General features: G+C 43.2%; 1 protein-coding gene across 3 annotated transcripts; it reads right to left on the bottom strand.

Annotated features, from left to right (window-relative positions):
- Window positions 1-1171: 1171 nt before the first annotated feature.
- Window positions 1172-20477, bottom strand: PGAP4 (post-GPI attachment to proteins GalNAc transferase 4). 3 transcript variants are annotated; one of them, XR_014016017.1, is made up of 3 exons: window positions 19995-20080; window positions 4378-6058; window positions 1172-1568 (listed from the first exon to the last, which is right to left on the bottom strand). XR_014016017.1 is itself a non-coding variant. In XM_081236395.1 (2 exons), the coding sequence occupies exon 2, from the start codon at window positions 5979-5981 to the stop codon at window positions 4770-4772; it is 1212 nt and encodes a 403-aa protein (XP_081092521.1). In that variant the 5' UTR covers window positions 5982-6058; window positions 20389-20477; the 3' UTR covers window positions 1576-4769. The 3 variants fall into 3 exon arrangements, 2 of the variants coding, with proteins under 2 accessions (XP_081092521.1, XP_081092520.1); XM_081236395.1 differs by lacking the exons at window positions 1172-1568; window positions 19995-20080 and adding an exon at window positions 20389-20477 and having other exon boundaries at window positions 1576-6058; XM_081236394.1 differs by lacking the exon at window positions 1172-1568 and having other exon boundaries at window positions 1576-6058.
- Window positions 20478-21333: the final 856 nt, after the last annotated feature.

Raw genomic sequence — 21333 nt, forward strand, 5'->3', positions numbered from 1 at the left:
TGAGAGTCCGCCTGACGATGCAGGGGACACGGGTTCGTGCCCCGGTCTAGGAGGATCCCACATGCCGCAGAGCGGCTAGGCCTGTGAGCCATGGTCGCTGAGCCTGCGCATCTGGAGCCTGTGCTCCGCAACGGGAGAGGCCACAGCAGTGAGAGGCCCGCGTACTGCAAAAAAAAGAAAAAAAAAAAAAAGTAGCTGTGTGGTGGTGTAAAAAGTTCCTTTTTGCATTTGTCATTCCCTTTGCCTGGAAAACACATAAAAAACTTTTTTACAGGTGTCAAAATTGTACATCATAACAAGCCCTCGCTACCTGGATCCCTCTTTGTTCCTCTCTAATTTCTTCCCTAGTCCCATTTCTTTTCTTCCAGTCTTCTTTTTTTCTGGAGGCAGTTCCACTGTGGATCCCTTTGCTCTTTTTCTCCTTTCCTTTTTTCCTTTCTTTCTCCCTCTACTACCACCATCTCTCTCTCTCATTCATTTCCTACTATGTCTCAGGTATTGTTCTAGGTTCTAGGGAGAGAGCAGTGAATAAAGCCTAGAAGACCCCTGATATTCTGGAACTTATATTCTGGGGGGGTGTAGAATAGAGGAGAAAAACAAAAATAATACATTTCAGGTAATATGAAGAGCTTTGCAGGGAATCAAACTGCGTAATGTGACAGATGACCTGGTGGTTGGGAAGGGGAAAGACTGCTTTAGATGGGATGGAAAGTCTGTTGGGGGAAGAGGGATTAAAATTTAATTGAGATCTATATTACAGGAAAGATTCAGCTAAGAGAAAAGCATTCCAGACAGAGAGAATAGCAGTGAAAATTCCTTTTGTAGTAAGAACTGCTGTAACAAGTCCGAGGAAGTTAAAGAAAGCAGGTGTGGCTAGAGCTTGGAGAAAAAGAATGGAAGTGGTTAAGAAATGAAGTTTTGCAGGGGCAGGTCACATCTGGCCTGGGAGGTAATGTAGAGGTTTGTATTTTATTCTAAATGCAATAGGAAGCCAGGTCCTAGCAAAGGGATGAATTATTTATCCAGAACACTGACTATCCATTGTTTTGTTCCTTTGTATTCTCCATAGGTTGGTCCTATAAAGATTTCATGACAGTGGGGCAGACATAAAGGATTTATTACATAAGGGAGTTTGGGACACACAACAGGTGACAAATGTGAGACCCTCTGCTTCACTCTACATCTTTGTCTACTTCCCCCATCTCTCTGAGCTACCCATTCCTACATACTTATGCCATCTGGTTCTTGTTTCTTTTTGATAAATTCATCATTTGCCTTTATATTTTCATCTGTTTTTACCCCCAGATTATTAACATAGATTTTTTTTAATCACTCATCCATGTTTCTGCATAGGTTGTTAGGGAAAAGATCAAGAAAATTTGTTAAATTTTAACCCCAAAATCCCTGTTCCTTGCAGAGTGATGACTCACAACAATGTTGTAATCCAAGTACTGTAATCACCTGGAAGCCACAGCACATCTCCACTGCAGTTATATTAAGTACTTTAAAATTACATTTCTAATCATCTTTGATGTAGTTCCAGGGTTTTTTTCCAAACAAAATCCAACCTAAAAAAAACAGTGCCAGTTAATGAGCATTTCTCAGCAAACTCATTGTAGCTGGGATAAAAATATCCAAATGGATAATGTGACTTAAAATTGCCCAATTTTATATTGTGTTACAGTAATTCACAATGCATCATAGCGTATATAAAAATCCCACAGTAATCACATCCAAAGAGAACGCCTCTTTACCCAAATTAAGTTACCAATTAAATAAATTCCCCCAAATGAGGACTGTATCCAAGGTAAATTAAATTAGCCCTATCATTATATTCATCCTACTTGTATTCTCCAGTTGCACTATAGTATTCTCACCACTTTTTTAAAGAAAAAAGAAAGCACAATTCAAATGTTTCCATTGAAGAAATACAAGATTCAGTTATGAATTTTTAAGCAAACAGCCCATACTTTTGAATGGCTCACACCCCACAATAGTGTGAGTGTGCGTGTGTGTTCGATACTATTCACCACATCAGAAAAACTCATCTGTAGAAACAAGAGAATGACCAGTTTTCTCAGGATGCCTTGGTGAAACGGGTGCATTTATTTGAACTGATAAGTCTATGCAAATACAGTGAGTCACAATAGGGAGCTTCTTAGGCCTGACAATAATTTAACTTCTGAAAAGTATGCAGGACTGTTAGAGGCCTTTACCCTCCTGGTAAACTATGTCCCTTGATATTGGAAGGGGGCTTCAGTTCTCCCCTAGCCCTCTGCTTAGGATTAAATGAGAGACTTCAGCTTTAATTAAATGAGAGACAGCTGTCAGCTGTCCTAATCCAGGACAACATACACAATTTGGACTCTAGGAATGAGAGACAAAAGGAAGGGCGATCTAGAAAGTGGGTAGGGATAAAAGTGGGTAGGATGTCTGCTTCTGCAGAAAATGTCCAAGGATGGCGGACTCTAGTTAAGATCAATGGGGGAAGATGTCTTAGTGTGTAGGTAGAGAAATAAGACAAGGCAAAGATGACTTTAGCCATCGAGAATGAAGGAGTCAGGGGAAGGAATGTCTGCGTGTGGTAGACAACTGAATTAGAAAGAGCAGAAATGGAAATCAGCAATGATTCTGATCTAGGGCTTGGCCAGCTTACATGTTTTGTCATTGGACACAAACTTTTCATGAGGAGATCCAATCACTAATGCAACAAACTCAAATGAATTCTAGGTTGAGGGTGGTTCAATTCTCAAACATGGGGCTGAACCAGTTACTGGGAGAGGAGAGATGAAGGGGTGGAATCTGAGAATCTCAATAAGTCATCTAGTAGCTCTAGTCACTTTGGACATTCCTGGGGGATACATAACAGCTCACTATAATAACACAACACATATTGATACCTGTTTGTTCCCCAAGACCAACACCACAGTGAGTTTTTACCATCTTAGCTTACAGAGACATTATTTAGTCCAGGTTACAATCAGATTTCACAAAAGAGAATTTGACTACATAGATATTTATAAAATGAATGCAGTTAAGAAAAAAGTACAGGGGCTGGAAGTCAGAAAATCTACTACATTCCAGTCCTCTCTGCTGCTGTTCAGCTGCGTGAACCTGAAGAAATCCTTTAACATTTCGGGGCCTGTTTGTTCATCTATGAAGTGTGGTGATGAGCCCCTGTTACTCTCTCAGTGTTCTCGAGCAGATCCCAAGATGTTAGCTCACTGTGGAAACTTAAAAGCAAAGGGAAGATGTGGCACTGAAACAAAGAGGACAGCTGCTTGCACTCTGATATAATCATCCATCCCCACAAAGGGACAGTTGGCCACTGGTTTGATAAGTATTGTCAAATGAAATTTACTTGTAACTTTTGAGAAGAGTAGTTTTCAGATGCTAGTCTTGGAATAAGCTCAAGAGGAGTCTCAGATCATTTCCAGTTGAATGAACAATTCTTTTTTTGGGTTTGGTTGGAGGTGGGGCTAGATGAAACTGAGCTGCATATCCCTCCGAAGTCACAAGGAAAAGTCAGCCTTTATTCTAGCAGTGTTTGGTCTGGAACAGCTGCTCCATAGGTGTCAGCCCTATGCCCCATGTCATACTTTAAATAATATCACTAATACCTTTATCCAAAATACACTTGAGTTTCATATGCTTATTATAGGAGAGAGAAGAACTAATATTCACCAAGTGCCCTCTGTGAGATAAGTACTTGCTAGTGCTTTACATACATTCTGTCATTTAATCCTCAAGGCAACTTAAAAAAGTAGATATCACTGTCCCCGTTTTACAGGTGACAAACCTGAGACTCAGAGTGCTTATGACTTGCCCAAGTTCACACCACTAGGACATAACAGAGATCTGAAATAAAAATTCAGGTCTTCTGACTTCAATCCATGCTTTTTCTTCTATAACATCATGCTACATAGAAGAAAAAGAAGTGAAGGTGAATGATTAGCCAGCAAAGTTAGGGAAAAGGATATGCTATTAGTAAAAATCTCACCCATTCTATATCATTCTGCAATGTCCAACTTTCAAAGAATCAGATTATGATAGAAATCTTCAATATTAAATCACTACTAAACATAAGCAATCTGACTTTGATGATCCAGAAGGTGATTTCAGATCTTGCTGTGCCTTAAAGTTCTCACAAACAAAATTGAGTATTAGTGCACTACAGATGTGTGGAAAAGAAAACGCCAGGTAACGAAAGCTGGGTCACCTGCCTCCAAGATGCCGGGCCCTGTGTGGCTTTTATTACTCCAGGTCAAGGAAACAAATAGAATCTATCAATGTGGTCCTGCCTCTTGGGACATATATTCTAAACATACATCCATTCTTATTCCCAATGAGAAAGAAATCATTGCAAAAGAATCTCACCTTTCACCAAATTCTATGCTTAAAATCCTAAACTGGTCATATCACCGTGTACAATATTTTTGGCAGTCACAAACTCTGTCATGAAGCAGAGCGAAAAACAACTGGAGAATATAAGTGGTATTTAAATGCCCTTCTTTGGGTGGGTCAGACTGCATGAGGCAGTGTGGCTGTGTGGAGGGCCAGAGGTCTGGACCCACGGTGAACAGCTTGCTCCTGCCAGAGAGTTACCAAAGCCAAGGTTCTTGACTTGTATGTTCCTCAGCCATCCCAGTGTCTATATCCCTAGCAACCCTAAAACAATGAAATATCTGCAAGCAACCATGTCCAAATAAAGAGCTCAATAGTTGAATCTCCAAGAAGTGGCCAATTTCAGAAAGGCATTTCTTGGCAGGCTAGAGCAGACTTGGGTGAAAGTTGTACCGAAGGCTGGAGAAGAGCCCGATGTGTTTCACGAGATTGGGCTCCACCACATAGGCCCGCTCCCCCTTGGCCCTCAACAGTGAGTACAGTGCCATGTCCTTGCCAAAGCCCTTGTGGCAGTACACCTGGGACAGGTAGGTGAGAGTCCTCCGGGCCGCCGGGGCAGGGAAGAGCATGGCCGGGGTACAACACTGTGAAGCAGGGACCACACTGTACAGGGAAGGACTCAGCCGCCGCAGCTCCAGGAAATAGTGCCGGCCCACCAGCTCCACCAGCCCCATGCTATACAGGGAGAAGAAGAGCATGACGGGCCAGCTAAACCCCGGCCGGCTGGCAAACCGCATGTATATCCAGGTTAGTAAGGGCCCCAGCAACATGCCGACACCGACCCACTCCAGGATCCTCATGGGCTCTGGGTTGATGTAGTGCTGGAGCCTCTCGGGGTGATAGAGCTTTAGATAAAGGGCATCTCTGAGGTGCGGCTCGGAGAAGCGAGCCCGCAGAAGGTGCTCCAAGACTGGGAAGATCTGCTCTTCTGGAACGGCGTCGTCTTCCACCATCAGGACGTAGTCTGGGTTGTAGGTCTGCAGGGAGGATTCCAGGCAATAGACATAGTCCTGCTTCTCTTTCTCAAACGAGTTGGTTGAAGGGTCGTCGCCGTAGTCATCCTCAGTGCCCTCATAGCGGTTGGCCACAGGGACGTACTTGGACAGCAGCTTGGCATCGAAATGGCTCACACTCCGCTCCACGTTGCACAGGAAGAGTTGGTGGCCCTCACACTGGGGGCCGCATTGTTGAAGGAGCCGGTGGAACTGGGACACCACCTGCAGGACGTAGTGGAAGCCAGGTTGCCTGTCCACAGTGATGATGGTGATGACCAGCCAGGGGTGGGGAGTGGCCTGCCAGACAATGGGCACCGAGCCATTGGCAGAGGGCAGCTCCTCAAAGTAGTGGAGGGCAGCTTCACCCTCTTTCAAGCTTTGCTGCAGGAACTCTTGGCTCATTTGGTTCAGATGCCAGTGGCGCAGGTAGAAGTAAGAGTGCAGAAGCCGGTGACAGGCCAGGGGGGCCAGCAGACCAAAGGTCACCACCGTTAAGATGAAGAGCTGGACAGCAGTGCTGCCCCAGGAGAGCCGCCTCAGCCTCCGGAGGAGCATGGCAGCTGGAGAGCTTGAAGTGCTCATGAGGTCGACTTCTGGTCAGGTCTGGTCCCAAGAACAAACCATCCTGGACCTCAGGCCAAAATCAGTGCAAGGCAAACCTAAAGAGAGAAAAGTAAAGAATGGTACAGGGCTTTAAAAAATCTAGGGATGGAACTCAGCACATGTCAAACCAGAAATTCTAATTCTAGGCTCTGTAGCTACTAGAGACTTACGTATTTTCTCCAGTATACTCTTCTTTGGTTGTATCTGTTAAGGATCTCTGGGATTCTTTGATCATTTCTATGAGTAATGAAACCTTGGTGCATCCAACCAAGTCTTCACACCTACAGATGCTTAGTTAAGGTTTACAGTGTCCCAGAAAATCACCAGATAGGCTAGCAAAATCATTATTTCAATTCAGCAGCTACATAGCCACAGGTTCTTAAAACAGACGCAAAAAAGCAAGGCACAAAGGAAAGACACATTTAAAGTAAGTTCCAAAGTAAGTACATTGTAAGTACTTGTGGACTAACGGTGCATAGTAGTTTCTGAAAACTTTTTTGCACATCCCAAATAAGAAAAGGACGATTTAGGATTCCCTGAAATGTCTTTATCAAGATCTTCCATTCCTATTTCTCTAACCTCATGCAACTATACTTAAAATTACATGTTAATTTAATCCTGATTGTTCTTCCATTTTATATTTTACAGAATTGCCATGGGAACCAGTGAGAGAAAGGATCTCTCCCCCATATTCAAGAGAACTCTAGAGCCCCAGACTTTGGGAGGGGAGGAAATATCTGAAGGAAGATCCATAAGCAGCTTTTCAGTGTGGTAGGGAGAGGGTAGGCAGAGATGAAGATGAAACAGAAAGTTGCCGCAAGCCTGGTCCAGGAAGGAATGTAGTGTGACATCACCTCTCAGAGTACAAGCCTGAGGTCAGGCACATGCTGGAGTGAATACCAGCTCAGCCACTTGGTGAAAGGTCACTTCACCTCTCCACAGCTTGGATTCCTTACCTCTAAAATGGAGGTAATAATAATACCTATCTCACAGGGTTACTGTGAAGATTGAATGTGTTACAGAGCAAAATCATACAGAATAAAAATGCCATTAAAATATATCCAGCTTCCCTGGTGGCGCAGTGGTTGAGAGTCTGCCTGCCAATGCAGGGGACACGGGTTCGAGCCCTGGTCTGGGAAGATCCCACATGCCGCGGAGCTACTGGGCCCGTGAGCAACAATTACTGAGCCTGCGCGTCTGGAGCCTGTGCTCTGCAACAAGAGAGGCCGCGATAGTGAGAGGCCCGCGTGCGCACTGTGATGAAGAGTGGCCCCCACTTGCCACAACTAGAGAAAGCCCTCGCGCAGAAACGAAGACCCAACACAGCCATAAATAAATAAATTAATTAATTAAAAAAATATCTTTAATAAAAAAAAAAAAATATCCATATCCGGACTTCCCTGGCAGTCCAGTGGTTAAGACTCTGCGCTTCCACTGCAGGGGGTGCGGGTTCGATCCCTGGTTGGGGAATTAAGATCCCACATGCCACATGGCGCAGCCAAAATAGAAGTATATATATAAATATATATGTAATCTCCCTATATGTACAAACTTAGTAATATTTTAGGAGTAAGTAGGTCTAATAATCTGAGGGAAAACAGACTTGCACCCAAAAACAGAACTAAAAGGACAAAGCCAGTATAACTCCAGTAAGGTCAATGCCAAACTAAACGGTGTCTATAGAATAAAAGGTAAACCTCTTACCTCAGAAACATAATAAAGTTTGCACATATTGGGAAGAAAATGGCCTAGCTCGTGAGTTATCTTGAAGAAGGACTGCCCAGGTACCATACGAAGTTGTTGTGGTGCAGTCTCTAGTGCTCTCATACATTCTCCCCTTCTTGGGCACACAGAAAGACCACATTTCCTAGCCTGCTTTCTTCCAGGTGGGGTCATGTGACTAGGGCTTGCCAGTAAAATGTGAGCAACATGACAGTTATGACTTCTGGAACAAGGTGGTTGAGAGCAGATGTGCCTTCTTGACTTTCTCTTTCTCCATCTGCTGACTGGACAGCCTTGGTGGATCTAGAGGAGGGAGGAGCCACCAGATGGCAGGAGCCTGGGTCCTTGAATGACTGCCTGGAACAGAGGTCCCTCCTACAGCTCACCTCCCAGCACCCGCCCAACCTAGAGTGGGCTGTGTTGTGAGTAATACACAAACTGTTGTTTCTAGCCACTAATGATTTTTTGACTTGCTTATTATTACAGCAGTTAGCCTACCCTGCCATTAGAGTTGTGTAGAATACCAAACTTCTCTCTACGGCATGATGACATAGTAACTCACGGAAGTAGAGAGATAAGTCTCATTTCAGCAACAGCAGCAGATTATATTGTGGGACCCCAGAGGTGAGACAGACCAGCCCAGTACTAGTAAGAGATCTGGATAGTACTAAAGAGGAAAATAAGCAGGGAGAGGTTTGAGTAGTATGAGACCCCAGGTTTGCTGTTATGCGGACTTCCAAAGACCTGCAGACTTGCTGCATCGCCCTGTGATGTTCAAGCCAATGGAGTTAATAAATCATGTGGCTGCATGTCCCCATGGCCTCGCCAGTTCCATATCACTTCCTGTGGAAGCCAAGGGCTGAAACTGGGTTGAGCTCACACTCTACCTTAGTTGATCTTGGGAATGGAGTCATTCAGGTGGCTTCCTGCTCACACTGTTCTCCCTACCCTTGCTATTACCCAAGAGAGCTGTAACCACTTAAAGAAGGAACAAAATACAGTCAATAAGATAAGGCACACAGCTCAGAAAATGCCAGGCACATATTAAGTGCTAAGATGACAATGCGATTATGATGGAAATGCAGAGTTCAGTGTTTGGTGTAAAACTACCATCCAACCTCCTTCAATACCCTATTCTAGTGAGTTTTTGGTAATGCAAGAATGTGACACATGCACACACATAGACAATTATCATTTAAGAATATAAATCTGATCATGTCACTCTCCTGCTTAAAACCCTTCTTTACCTTTCCACTGATCTTTTAATAAAATCTAAATATCTTATCGTGATACAAAAGGCCCTTTATGATCTGGACGCTGCCTTCCCCTGGCATCTTGTTCTATTGCCCTCTTTTCTCTGTATGTTCCAGACTAGCAAAGGGCTAGATAGTAAATACTTTAGACTTTGTGGGCTACACACTGTCTCTGTTGCATACTCCTCTTAGACTATTTCTTTTTTTTTAACTCTTTAAAAAAATGTAAAATCTATTTTTTAGTGCTCCAGCCACATCAAAACAGGCTGTAGGAAAACAAACAAACAAACAAACAAACAGGCTGTAGACCAAACTGGCCTGCAGCCCATAGTTTATCAACCCCTGCTCTAGACTAGCACTGTCCAATAGAAATATAATGCAAGCCACATATGTAATTTAACATTTTCTAGCAGCCACAGTAAAAAAGTAAAAAGAAACAGATGAAATTAATTTTAATAATATATTTTACTACAACACATCAAAACTATTATTTCAATGTGAAACCAATATAAAAAATTATTAATGAGGTATTCTACATTCTTTTTTCCATACTAAGTCTTTGAAATCCAGCGTGTATTTTACATTTACAGCATATGTCAATTCAGACAAACCACACTTTAAGTGCTTAATAGCCACATGTGGCCAGTGAGCAGGGCAGCTCTAGACATGCTGACCTTCTTTTCGAACATGAACTATGCTAAGCTCTTGCCCATCTCCTGGCCTTTGCTCATGCAACTCCCGTACCCTGGAACATTCTTATTCCCACACCTTCCTTGTCTCTTCACATAGATAGCTTTTTCTCATCCTGTAATACAATCTCCTAGAGGGGCCATCCTGGCCTGTGTTATCTTAGGACCTACTAAACAAGTACTCACGTATTTTGCATTAGCAAAATGGGAGTATAAATTGGCACAACCTCTGTAGAATTAATTTAGAAACAAACAAAACAAAACAAACAAAACACAGTAATGCTCAGCAATTCCATTTCTAGCATTCTTTCCTAGATATATATTCTCATGTGTGAGAAATGACTTGTAGCATCATTTGTAAGAGCAAAATATTGCCAAGTGCCCATCAGTTGCGAGTGAGTCAAATAAACTATGGTACCTCCAAAGAATGGAATACTAAGTACCCATTAAAAGTAAGCAAACTCACAAATTAACTGCCTTATAGTTTGAGGCTACTAATTCTATTTTTTTTAAACTAGTTCACACTTTAGCTAAGTCCTTTTCCTAGGCTAGGATCCCATCCAGGTGGTATACATTCTTTTTGTTTGTTTGTTTTGTTTTGTTTTGTTTTGCAGTACGCGGGCCTCTCACTGTTGTGGCCTCTCACATTACGGAGCCCAGGCTCCTGACGCACAGGCTCAGCAGCCATGGCTCACGGGCCCAGCCGCTCCGCGGCATGTGGGATCTTCCCGGACCGGGGCACGAACCCGTGTCCCCTGCATTGGCAGGCGGACTCTCAACCACTGAGCCACCAGGGAGGCCCCTCAGGTGGTATACATTCTTTATGGTGAAGTGTTAACATATCAAAGTATTCATTTGGGAAAACCAGTATATTTTCTGTATTTAATTATAGAAAATTCATGTTGTTTTTTGAAATCTACCTGCCTCCCCCCCCCAAAAAAAAATCTTCCTAAGGGACTCAATCTGGTTTACTTTTTTTTTTTTTAATTGCAATGTTAGGTCTACGTGCAAAAATATAAAGTATTGGGTTGGCCAAAAGGTTCGTTTGGTTTTCTCTGTAAGATGGGTCTAGTAGCATTTTGTCTTTAACTTCATTCGAAACAATGTTGTTAGATTGTATGTGACAGCTGTCATATCAGTGTGCATTTAAAAAAAGACATCAAAATTAGTGAATTTTTGTGTAGCCATTTTAATACCGAAGGTGGAAGAAAAAAAAGCTACATTTTCGGCATATTATGCTTTATTATTTCAAGAAAAGTAAAAGCGCAACTGAAACGCAAAAAAGGGTTAGTGCAGCTTATGGAGAAGGTGCTGTGACTGATGGAACGTGTCAAAAGTGGTTTGCGAAGTTTCGTGCTGGAGATTTCTCACTGGACGATGCTCCACGGTCGGGTAGATCAGTTGAAGTTGATAGTGACCAAATCGAGACATTCACTGGGAACAATCAACATTATACCACGCAGGTGATAGCCGACATACTCAAAATATCCAAATCAAGCGTTGAAAACCATTTGCACCAGCTTGGTTATGTTAATCGCTTTGATGTTTGGGTTTCATAAGTTAAGCAAAAAAAACCTTCTTGACCGTATTTCCGCATGTGATTCTCTACTGAAACGTAAGGAAAACGTTCCGTTTTTAAAACAAATTGTGATGGGCGATGAAAAGTGGATGTTGTACAATAATGCGGAACAGATCGTGGGGCAGATGAAATAAACCACCACCAACCACACCAAAGGCCGGTCTTCATCCAAAGAAGGTGATGTTGGGTATATGGTGGGATTGGAAGGGAGTTCTCTATTATGAGCTCCTTCCTGAAAACCAAACGATTAATTCCAACAAGTACTGCTCCCAGCTAGACCAACTGAAAGCATCACTCGACAAAAAGTGTTCAGAATTAGTCAACAGAAAACACATAATCTTCCATCAGGATAATGCAAGACTGCATGTTTCTTTGAAGACTAGACAAAAACAGTTACAGCTTGGCTGGGAAGTTCTGTTTCATCCACCGTATTCATCAGACATTGCACCTTCGGATTTCCATTTATTTAGGTCTTTACAAAATTCTCTTAAGAGAAAAAAATTCAATTCCCTGGAAGACGGTAAAAGGTACCTAGAACAGTTCTTTGCTCAAAGAGATAAAAGGTTTTGGGAAGATGGAATTATGAAGTTGCCTGACAAATGGCAGAAGGTAGTGGAACAAAAGGGTGAACACGTTGTTCAATAAAGTTCTTGGTGAAAACAAAAAATGTGTCTTTTATTTTTACTTAAAAACTGAAGGCACTTTTTGGTCAACCCAATACATAGTGATTGTAGGTTAACAGTTGCATGGTTAAAATGTATTTTGCCTGTATGTTTTTACTGAATGCTTATTTCCTATTCCAAAGCAAGTATGAATATGCGGCAAGATGACACACACACAGAGTAAGCAAACTCAGGGAGAGACCAAGATGGCGACACTGAAGGCTCCTTATCTTCCTTCCTCCCATGGACACATCGAATGTACATGAGGAGAAATTCCTTCTGAGAGAAATCCAGAAACTAGCTGAGTGACATCAGGCAAATGAGAAAATACCCATGACAAACAGTCAGGAAAGGCTAAGACATGCTCTTTCCATAAACCCCACCCCTGGCACAGTGCCAGACAATTGGGACCAACCTCCCAACAACCAGGTGCTCCCAGAGGAGTGAAGGGTTTGGACCACATACCCAGAGCCCCAACTTTTAAGACTCCCACCTGAGGGACAGGCCCCAAAACACGTAACTCTGAAAGCCAATGCGGCAATACATCCATAAGACCAACAGGACTAGCAAAGAAGCTGTTCTTAATGGGTACGGGAGCACTCTCCATTGCTGAACCCCCAGGGCTCAGTGCTGAGGGAAAAGGCAAAAACCGCCCATCCCGGGTAGGGGTTTGACTGAATACTTTACAAGCTACTCCCTGAGGGCCTGGCTTAGTTGCAAACAGCCAGGACATCAGAAAAGAGATTGTTAGAAATTTAAGCATTTTCAGCACCTCTGCCCTCTAACCAGTCTTTTCAATGTCCTCTGAATTCTCAACAATGGGGCTCGAGGGGACTATAGGGGCTCTTCCCAATCTTCCCACTTAATAGAATTGGAGAAACATTTCTCCAGACTGGGGATGAATCTCTTCCAGTCCTAACTGACAATGGAACCACAATCTTGGTGCTCACTCTCAACATTTCTCAGTTACCTGCCTCACCTCCTATAAAGTCCTTTTGTTAACTGCTTCTCACATAACTCTTTCACACTGTAATAACCTTAACCCTGCTACTCTTCTCCCCCCACATCAATGATGAAGTCCCTCACGACTGCTTACCACTGACAAATCACCTCCTGACCCCTGATGATGATCTGCAGGAAAATCCTTTTTGTAACACTGACGTCTCGTGGTGCACTGATGGTTCTTGTTTAAAAAGTGACAATGGCAAATACTCTGCTGTACTGTATGCCATTGCAACTCCTTTTGATGTTGTTGAGGCAGCATCTTTACCTATGGCTATTTCAGTCCAACAAACTGAATTATATACTCTTACAAGGGCTTGTACTTTTAGCCAAGAACAAAGCTGCCAATGATGTATACTGATGGCAGATACACTTTCAGAGTAGTTCATGATTTTGCAATATTGTGGAAGAAACGTGGCTTCCTTAGTTCAAGCAGAAATAAAATTTAAAATCGCTCCTATGTTTAGAAATTATTGGGTGCAGTATGTTTACCTGGCACGTTAGCTATTAAGATTCTGAGGTGTTCTAAACTTGACTCTCTGGAAGCTAAGGGAAATCACCTTGCTGACATTTCTGCAAAAAAAGGCTGCCCTTAAAGAAACCCTCAGCAGCCAAACCTCTATCATGATCCAAAGGCTCCCCAAATGGTAACTTAGAAAAACTGGCTAGAGAAGCCCAACAACTGGCTTCTGAAAAGGAAAAACAAGTTTAGAAATTCAACAACTGTTGATTCGATAAAAAGAGAAATCTCTGGTTGGGACCAAAGAATAACCCAATCCTACCAGAGACACTGAGATTCCCACTCCTCATTACTGTACATGCACTAGGCCATAAGGTCTACTGACAAAATGATAACATTCACGAATCAGTATTGGTGGGGAAACATTAACAAGGCTACAGAAAGTGCCTACACCTCACTGTCCCACTTGTTGAAGTACAAGTGGGAAGTACTAGGAAGTCTGTTCGTAATGCTCCTGGACAGTTTAAACTATCTAACAGATGATTAGATGTCTGGCAAATGGATTTCATACAACTTCCTCTATTTTGTGGATATAAATATGTTTTAGACATGGTCTGTATATTTTCACACTGAACTGAAGCCTTCCCTTGCAGACAGGCTGCTGCCTCTTCTCTGGCTAACGTCCTTTGGGAAAAGATTATCCCTACTTAGGGAACTCCTCTTGAACTTCATAATGATTGAGGAACCTATTTTACTGGTCAGGTACTTTGATAATTCTGCACCGTTTGGCCAGTTTTACACTTTCACTGTGCTTACCACCCTCAATCCTCTGGTTTAGTCAAATGCACTAATGTCATTAAGATTCAATTGGAGGGACTTCCCTGGTGGTCCAGTGGGTAAGAGTCACTTCTTTTATAACTCAAAAACTCTTACACTTTGGGATAGTCCCAGGACACCCAATGAACTTGGCTCCTGCTTCTTTTTTTTTTTTTTTTTTTTTTGCGGTACACGGGCCTCTCACTGTTGTGGCCTCTCCTGTTGCGGAGCACAGGCTCCAGACGCGCAGGCTCAGCGGCCATGGCTCACGGGCCCAGCCGCTCCCCGGCATGTGGGATCTTCCCGGATCGGGGCACAAACCCGTGTCCCCTGCATCAGCAGGAGGACTTCCAACCACTGCGCCACCAGGGAAGCCCCGCTCCTGCTTCTTTTGACTCACAACTGATAAAAGGAGAGATACTGCAATAGTGTAGAGGCCTATTGCTCCTATTAAAAATATCCATGTGTGGTAAAGCAATCTTTTCACAGTGCACTCTAGGGAGATGAAAACCTTAAGCATCACGTCTTGCAACCTGGAGATTTTGTCTATTGAAAAAGTCACCTCCAGAAAGACTCTCTCTTCAACCTCACTGGAAATGTCCCTATCAGGTAAACCAACCCTTGTGCTGCCAAACTCCAAGGAATAGACTCTTGGATACATGTGACACACCTAAAGAGAGCATAAAACCCTGAATGGACCTGCCCATCATCTGGTGACCTGAAAGTAAAGATTTCCCAGAATTGAAGCATCTGATGAGACAGCTTTCTCAAGATATCCAGACCAGGCCTGTTGGAAGTTTGTTGCCAAATCACTGAAAATGACAACACTTCAAGTCATCTCTAATGTCTATGATCTTGATAACAAATAGACTTTATATGAAAAGTGCCTGAGAGTTCTCCCTCCTACCCCTCCTTGTTACTTACATGTGACCTCAATAGATTCCTAATCTATTCCCTCCGACATGAGACACTGTACCCAGGAAAGGTATTTCCTGACACTGAGGGACAAAGAGCCTCTGAAAGTAGAAAACCTGACACTTGATCAGCAATGCTTTCAGAGAAAGATCTTCATCAGAAGGAGGAAATGTAAAAAATTATTAAACAGAAAATTCAATTAAATAGAGTGTGGAGACCAGAAAGGGGAGCTCTCTTGTCCTGTGATGACAGCAGAGCCCAAGAGGAAGAAAGATTCTTCTTTCCTGGCAAGGACTCAGCCAACAAAAAGCCATGGCTGTTGGGCTTCCCTGGTGGCGCAGTGGTTGGGAGTCCGCCAGCCGATGCAGGGGACACGGGTTCGTGCCCTGGTCCGGGAGGATCCCACATGCCGCGGGGCAGCTGGGCCCGTGAGCCATGGCCGCTGAGCCTGCGCGTCCGGAGCCTGTGCTCCGCAACGGGAGAGGCCCCAACAGTGAGAGGACCGCGTACCGCAAAAAAAAAAAAACAAAAAAAAAGCGCCATGGCTGTTTATTTACTATTGCCCTCCAACTTTCTTTTCCCCTCCATGAAAGCACTCGCCTTCCCTTGCTGTGCAGGGACTTGTACATGACTCACCGTGGTTGCAGACCCTGAATTGCACTTCTCTGTTGATCCCAAATAAACCCACCTTTGTTGGAGAAATAATTGCCAGTCTATTTGTTTTAGGTAAACACTCCCAACCAGAAATAATGTCTCTTTTTCCTCAAGTGCTAAGGCCCTTTACATGAACTTTCATCCAAGGACATTCATTTGTCATTTTCTACTTTAGACTGTATCTATTTATAGTTACCACTTATTAAGCTCCTACTACATAACCAAGTTCTGTACTGGACTCTTACGTATATTTCTTCTGACCAAAAGAGCAACTCTCAAATAGTAATGGAACTAATCTCATCTAAATGAAAAACAAAAAAAAGCTACCACGTTGAAATCAGGAAATTCAAACACAGGAAAAATTTCAAAGTCTATGCTATTTTCATGATACCTGCTGCCTTACATGGCTTTTTTCATGGCCCTTGATTTACAACCCAATTGGCCTTATAAATCCCTCATTAGTGGATTCAGTCTAATTTATCTTTGATACCCCTCATAGACCCAGCACAGTATTCTATGCATAGAAAAGGTTTCATATTTGTTAAGCAAATAAATGATCTCTATGGGTCTCAATTCCTCAGCTATAAAATTGGGAGTATCAAAGACTCCCAATTTAATGTGCAGAGATCAACTTACTTGGAAGTGCTTGCTGAGCACTTATTATGTGCTGGGCACTGTTCTAAGCATCTCATTGATCCTCATAAGAAGCCTATGAGAAGTACTATTATTAAGTCCATTTTCTACCTGAAAAAAATTAAGGCACAATTAAATTGTACCCTAGGTTAACAAAGCTTTAAATGGGTAGCAAAACTTGAAATCCAGGCAGACTGTTTCCAGAACTTATGTTCTCAACCAATACGCAATACTGTCTCTGCATGGATTGGGAACCCAAGAAAATCAGCTGAAAAACCATTAGAAATGGTAACAGACTTTCAGAATGTGTTCAGTAACAGAGTTAATATGCAAAAATAATATATAATATTATACACACACTACATATATACACTGATTGCTTTCATCTAATAAATTACTAAATGAATCAATGGGATAAAATATCTCAGTCAAAATGAAAAAAAAAGAAACCAAAAATATCTACAATAAATTTTAAAAATATGCAGAATATACACACCTATAAAATTCTACTGAAGGACATTCTAAAAGTGTAATAAATGGTTTAAAATAACATTTTCCCAGCTGAGAAGTCTCACTAATGAAAGAAGAGATGGAGGCCTCTTTCTCCAAAATTAATCTCTATATTTAACATAATGTCAGTCCAATTTACTTCAAGAGGGAGTGGGCCAGTACAGTAAATGGGCGCTTTCATATAAATTGGTGGAACCTTTGGAGGGAAAGTTAGGATGGTATCTACAAAAATTTTATATGTGCATCTCCTTTGACACAGAAATTCTACTTCTAGGAATCTACCCTGCAGAAATGCCAACACATGCTACCAAACATAGACAAGGAATGTTCACAGCAGTTTTGTTTGTAAGTAAGAAAGAGAGGGAGAAAGAGGCAGAGAGGAATAGAGGACAGGGCAGGGAGAAGGAAAGACAAACTACAGGGAAAGGAAATGGCCAGCAATAGGGAACAGATGTTTAGATAATTACACATGGGGATGATATGGAGACATTAAAAGGAAAAAGAAAGGTTTAAATATACTGACATTTAAAAAGTCTTAGCTAAACCTCTGCTGTGGACTGAATGTTTGTGTTCCCTCCAAATTCATATATCAAAATCTGAATCCCCAATGTGATGATATTTGGAGATGGGGTATTTAGGAGATATTTAGGTCATGTTTGTGGAACTCTTTTGCTGGGATTAGTGCCCTTATAAGGGAAGAAGAGAGCTTGCTTCCTCTCTCTCCTCTGCCAGTGAGAACATATCAAGAAGGTGGCCATCCATAAACCAGGAAGAGGGCCCCTTATCAGAACCCAACTGTGCTGGCACCCTGATCGCAGCCATCCAGACTCCAGAACTGTGAGAAACAAATGTTTCTGCTGCTTAAGCCACCCAGTTTATGGTAATTCGTTATATCGAACCAGGCAGTTTGAAAAAGTCTCTAAGGGAAAAATGCAAACTATGTCAATGCAAATTGTAGAAAAGTGTACATAGTATGATCATTTTATTTTTAACGTGGAGTATAATTTAGTGAAGGAGAGATGAAGGTATGCAGGATGGAGGTTTCCTGTTTTGCCCTCTACACTTCTCAAAGAGCATATATTACTTTTATGATCATTGTTAAAAGTTTAATTCAACAAATACTGAGTCTTGTACCAGGCACTGGAATAGTGAACGTGACACTCAGGGGTCCTACTCTCAGGACACTAATTATCAAAAATCCAATAGAAATCCAAACATGATTTGTTTCTTTTGGTGGAACAGGAGGAGGCTGGTTAATTTGACCAAAGTATTCTGAAGATAACCTGGAATTAGTACTAATAAAAACTGCTAGGAAATGCTCGCTTTGCTGGGACATATACTAAAACTGGAATGATATATTGAAGATTAGCATGGCCCCTGTGCAATGATGACATCAAGTTTATGTAGTGCTCCATAATTTTTTATTGTGATGGTGGTTATATTTGACAAAATTCATCAAAATATACATTTAAATGGTGCATTTTACTTCATGGAAACTATACCTTAATAAAACTAGTTTTTTAAAAAGCCAGGAAGGTGATACTGGGTAATATGATATTAAACTTGTTATATAACTTCAGTAATTAAAATAACATGGCACTGGCACCAAAATATACTGATAGACACATGCAAAAATCTACAAACAGATATAAATATATAATAATTTAATATACCATAATTGTAGCAGTCTAAATTAGGTGTAAAAAATGAACTTAATAGCTTTGTAGCAACTGGCTAACCATTTAGGAAAAGTAATTAGCTCTCCACTTTACAACTTAAACTAGAATAAATTACACATTAAAAATTTTAAACCAAAGCTTAAAAGTACCTGAAGAAAATACAGGAGAATATTTATACAAACTTGGGTTAGGAAAGGCCTTTCTCAGCAAAATACTCGAGCAGAAACCATAAAGAAAAAAAGAAGAATAGAGCTGAATGGCCAAAGATGAAAAACTGACAAAAACATTAATTGGGAAAGACTGTGCAACATAGATGACAGAATTACTAACTTAATGTGTAATATATAAAGAGCGCTTAAAAATCAGGAACAGAAAGACACTCCAACTGAAAAAGGGGCAAAAGTATTAATAGTCAATTCTCACACACAAATGCAAAAGGCCAATACACAGAGGAAAAAGAGTTGACTCCCCCTGGGTAATCAGACGTACAAATTGAAACAATTTGTTTTGCCCACATTACTGGTTTAAATGTGTATGCAGAGAAATGTTTAATATATGTAGGAAATCTCAACGATCTAGGAGATGAAGTTTTAAGTCATCTTTAGTTTCTCCTTTACATTTTTTTGTTTCCTGAATGTTTTGTAATAAGCTTATCCTTTAAAAAAATTCTAATTTTAATAATGTTAGACAAACATGGTTTTCTCTTCTCACCCCCTAAAATACCTGGTGCAGTGCACTCTAGTAATGCATCCCTAAAAGCCAATCCGCCTTACAAGGTTTAGTTCTCTAGGGGAAACGCGCGCGCGCACACACACACACACACACACACACACACCTGCAGGTTTTGCTAATGATCGGCATAGTGAGATCACCATTGAATCCGCCCTTGTGTCCCCTCACCTAGGGGAGAAAAAGGGACAAGCAGGGGATGCCCGGGTTACACCCACTCTCCAATACTGCGGGCGCAGTGCGGCACTGGCAACGCCCGCACCCAGAGGCCAGGAAGAGGGAGAGACGAGCCGGGGTGGTCCTAACTATCCCTCATGGAAAGAGAATGGCAGAGGAGGACCAGAGTGGATCTAGTGTCTGCCACTGACCTTGGGGAGTCCCCGCCGCGCTCGGGTCTGTTTCCCCACCCGTAGGAAGAAACGAACAGTCTCAATCGGCGGGTTGCCTCCCTCGGTCCGGTCTTTCCGGGAGCTGGGAAGGACGCCTTCCTCTGCCCGGTTGCCCTTCCTCGGTCTCGGGGCTGCGAGGTCGCCCGCAGAAACCCAACGCCGCAGCAGCGCTTGTGTCGGTGCGCGGGGCTGGCCCGAGGGGCCGACGCGCGGCAGAGGCAGCCACGAGCAGGCGGCCATTAGGCGATCCCTCCCTTAGGCTGCTCGGCCGGACCACGCTGGGCAGGAGCTGGGTCTTACCTGGACTCGCACACGCCCGGCTCCCGCCTTTCTGTCGGCCTCGCGGCGCCACGGAAGCGGACGAGGGATAGGGAGGCAAGCTCGCTGCGACACTCAGTCATCCCTGCGCAGGTCCCGGTCCTGGCCGCGCGGGGGACGCCCTTTTGGGGTCCCCGCTGTCCTCCGGCAGGAAGCAGCCACCGCCACGACTGGGGCCGCAGCGAAGCCCGCCCGCCCAGAGAACACCGCCGGGGTCGCAGGCCCTCCCAGGCTGCGCCAGACCCTGCAATTGCTCTCCGCGTGCCAGCTGCAGCAACCCTAATTCTTTTTCCCTCGCTCTGGAGACGTCTCCGGGGTGGGCGCTCCAGTCATGATGCCAAGGGGGCTGAGCAGATCGTGCGCAGCGGAAACCTACCCGGTGGGGGCGGTCAACTCCGTCCCCTGAGCACGCTGAGGGCCGCTGCTGGTGTCGCCTCGGCTATCTGGCTCATGCCCATGGAGGAGCCATCGCCGGACCCTGAGGCCTCGGAGGAGCGGGCGCAGCCGGGTGCGCGCGGAAGCCTCACCTCCTGCGGCGCAGCTCCGGCGCGGAGTCCCCTCGCTCTGGCAGGCCATGTGACCTGAGAGCTGGGGAGCCACTGCAGCCCCCAGAAGCCAGCTTGGGGAAAAAAGGACGGCAAAAGGCGCCAACTGATGGGCAGAAAGGGAAAAGCAGGCTCAGGGCAAAGGAAGTTGAAATGCTGGAAGGATTAGGTATCTGCAGTGTTCACGGCCCCACCTGGCCATTAAGCGTGTTCTCTTAATCGTGGGAGGAGATTTGGTGGGGTTTTTTTTTATGTGCATTCTTATTTTTTTATTTTTATTATTTATTTAACATCTTTATTGGAGTATAATTGCTTTACAATGTTGTGTTAGTTTCTGCTGTATAACAAAGTGAATCAGCTATACGTATACATATATCCCCATATCTCCTCCCTCTGCGTCTCCCTCCCACCCTCCCTATCCCACCCCCTTAGGTGGTCACAAAGCACCGAGCTGATCTCCCTGTGCTATGTAGCTGCTTGCCACTAGCTATCTATTTTACACCTGGTAGTGTATATATGTCAATGCTACTCTCTCACTTCGTCCCAGCTAACCCTTCTCCCTCCCCGTGTCCTCAGGTCCATTAGGAGATTTGTTTTTGCCAATAATAAAAATAATAGCTGACACCACTTCCACCTCTAATCCCCACTGTACCCCGCTTTATGCCAGATACCGTATGAAAATTCCTCTAACTTTACTCCTGTACGTTAGAGACTGTCATCCCCAATTTGTAAATGAGGAAAAAATATTTGAGAAGGTAATTTGCCAAGTGCAATAC

The sequence above is a fragment of the Mesoplodon bidens genome (assembly GCF_964165515.1).
Source record: "Mesoplodon bidens genome assembly, chromosome: 6".
NCBI lineage: Eukaryota > Metazoa > Chordata > Mammalia > Artiodactyla > Ziphiidae > Mesoplodon > Mesoplodon bidens.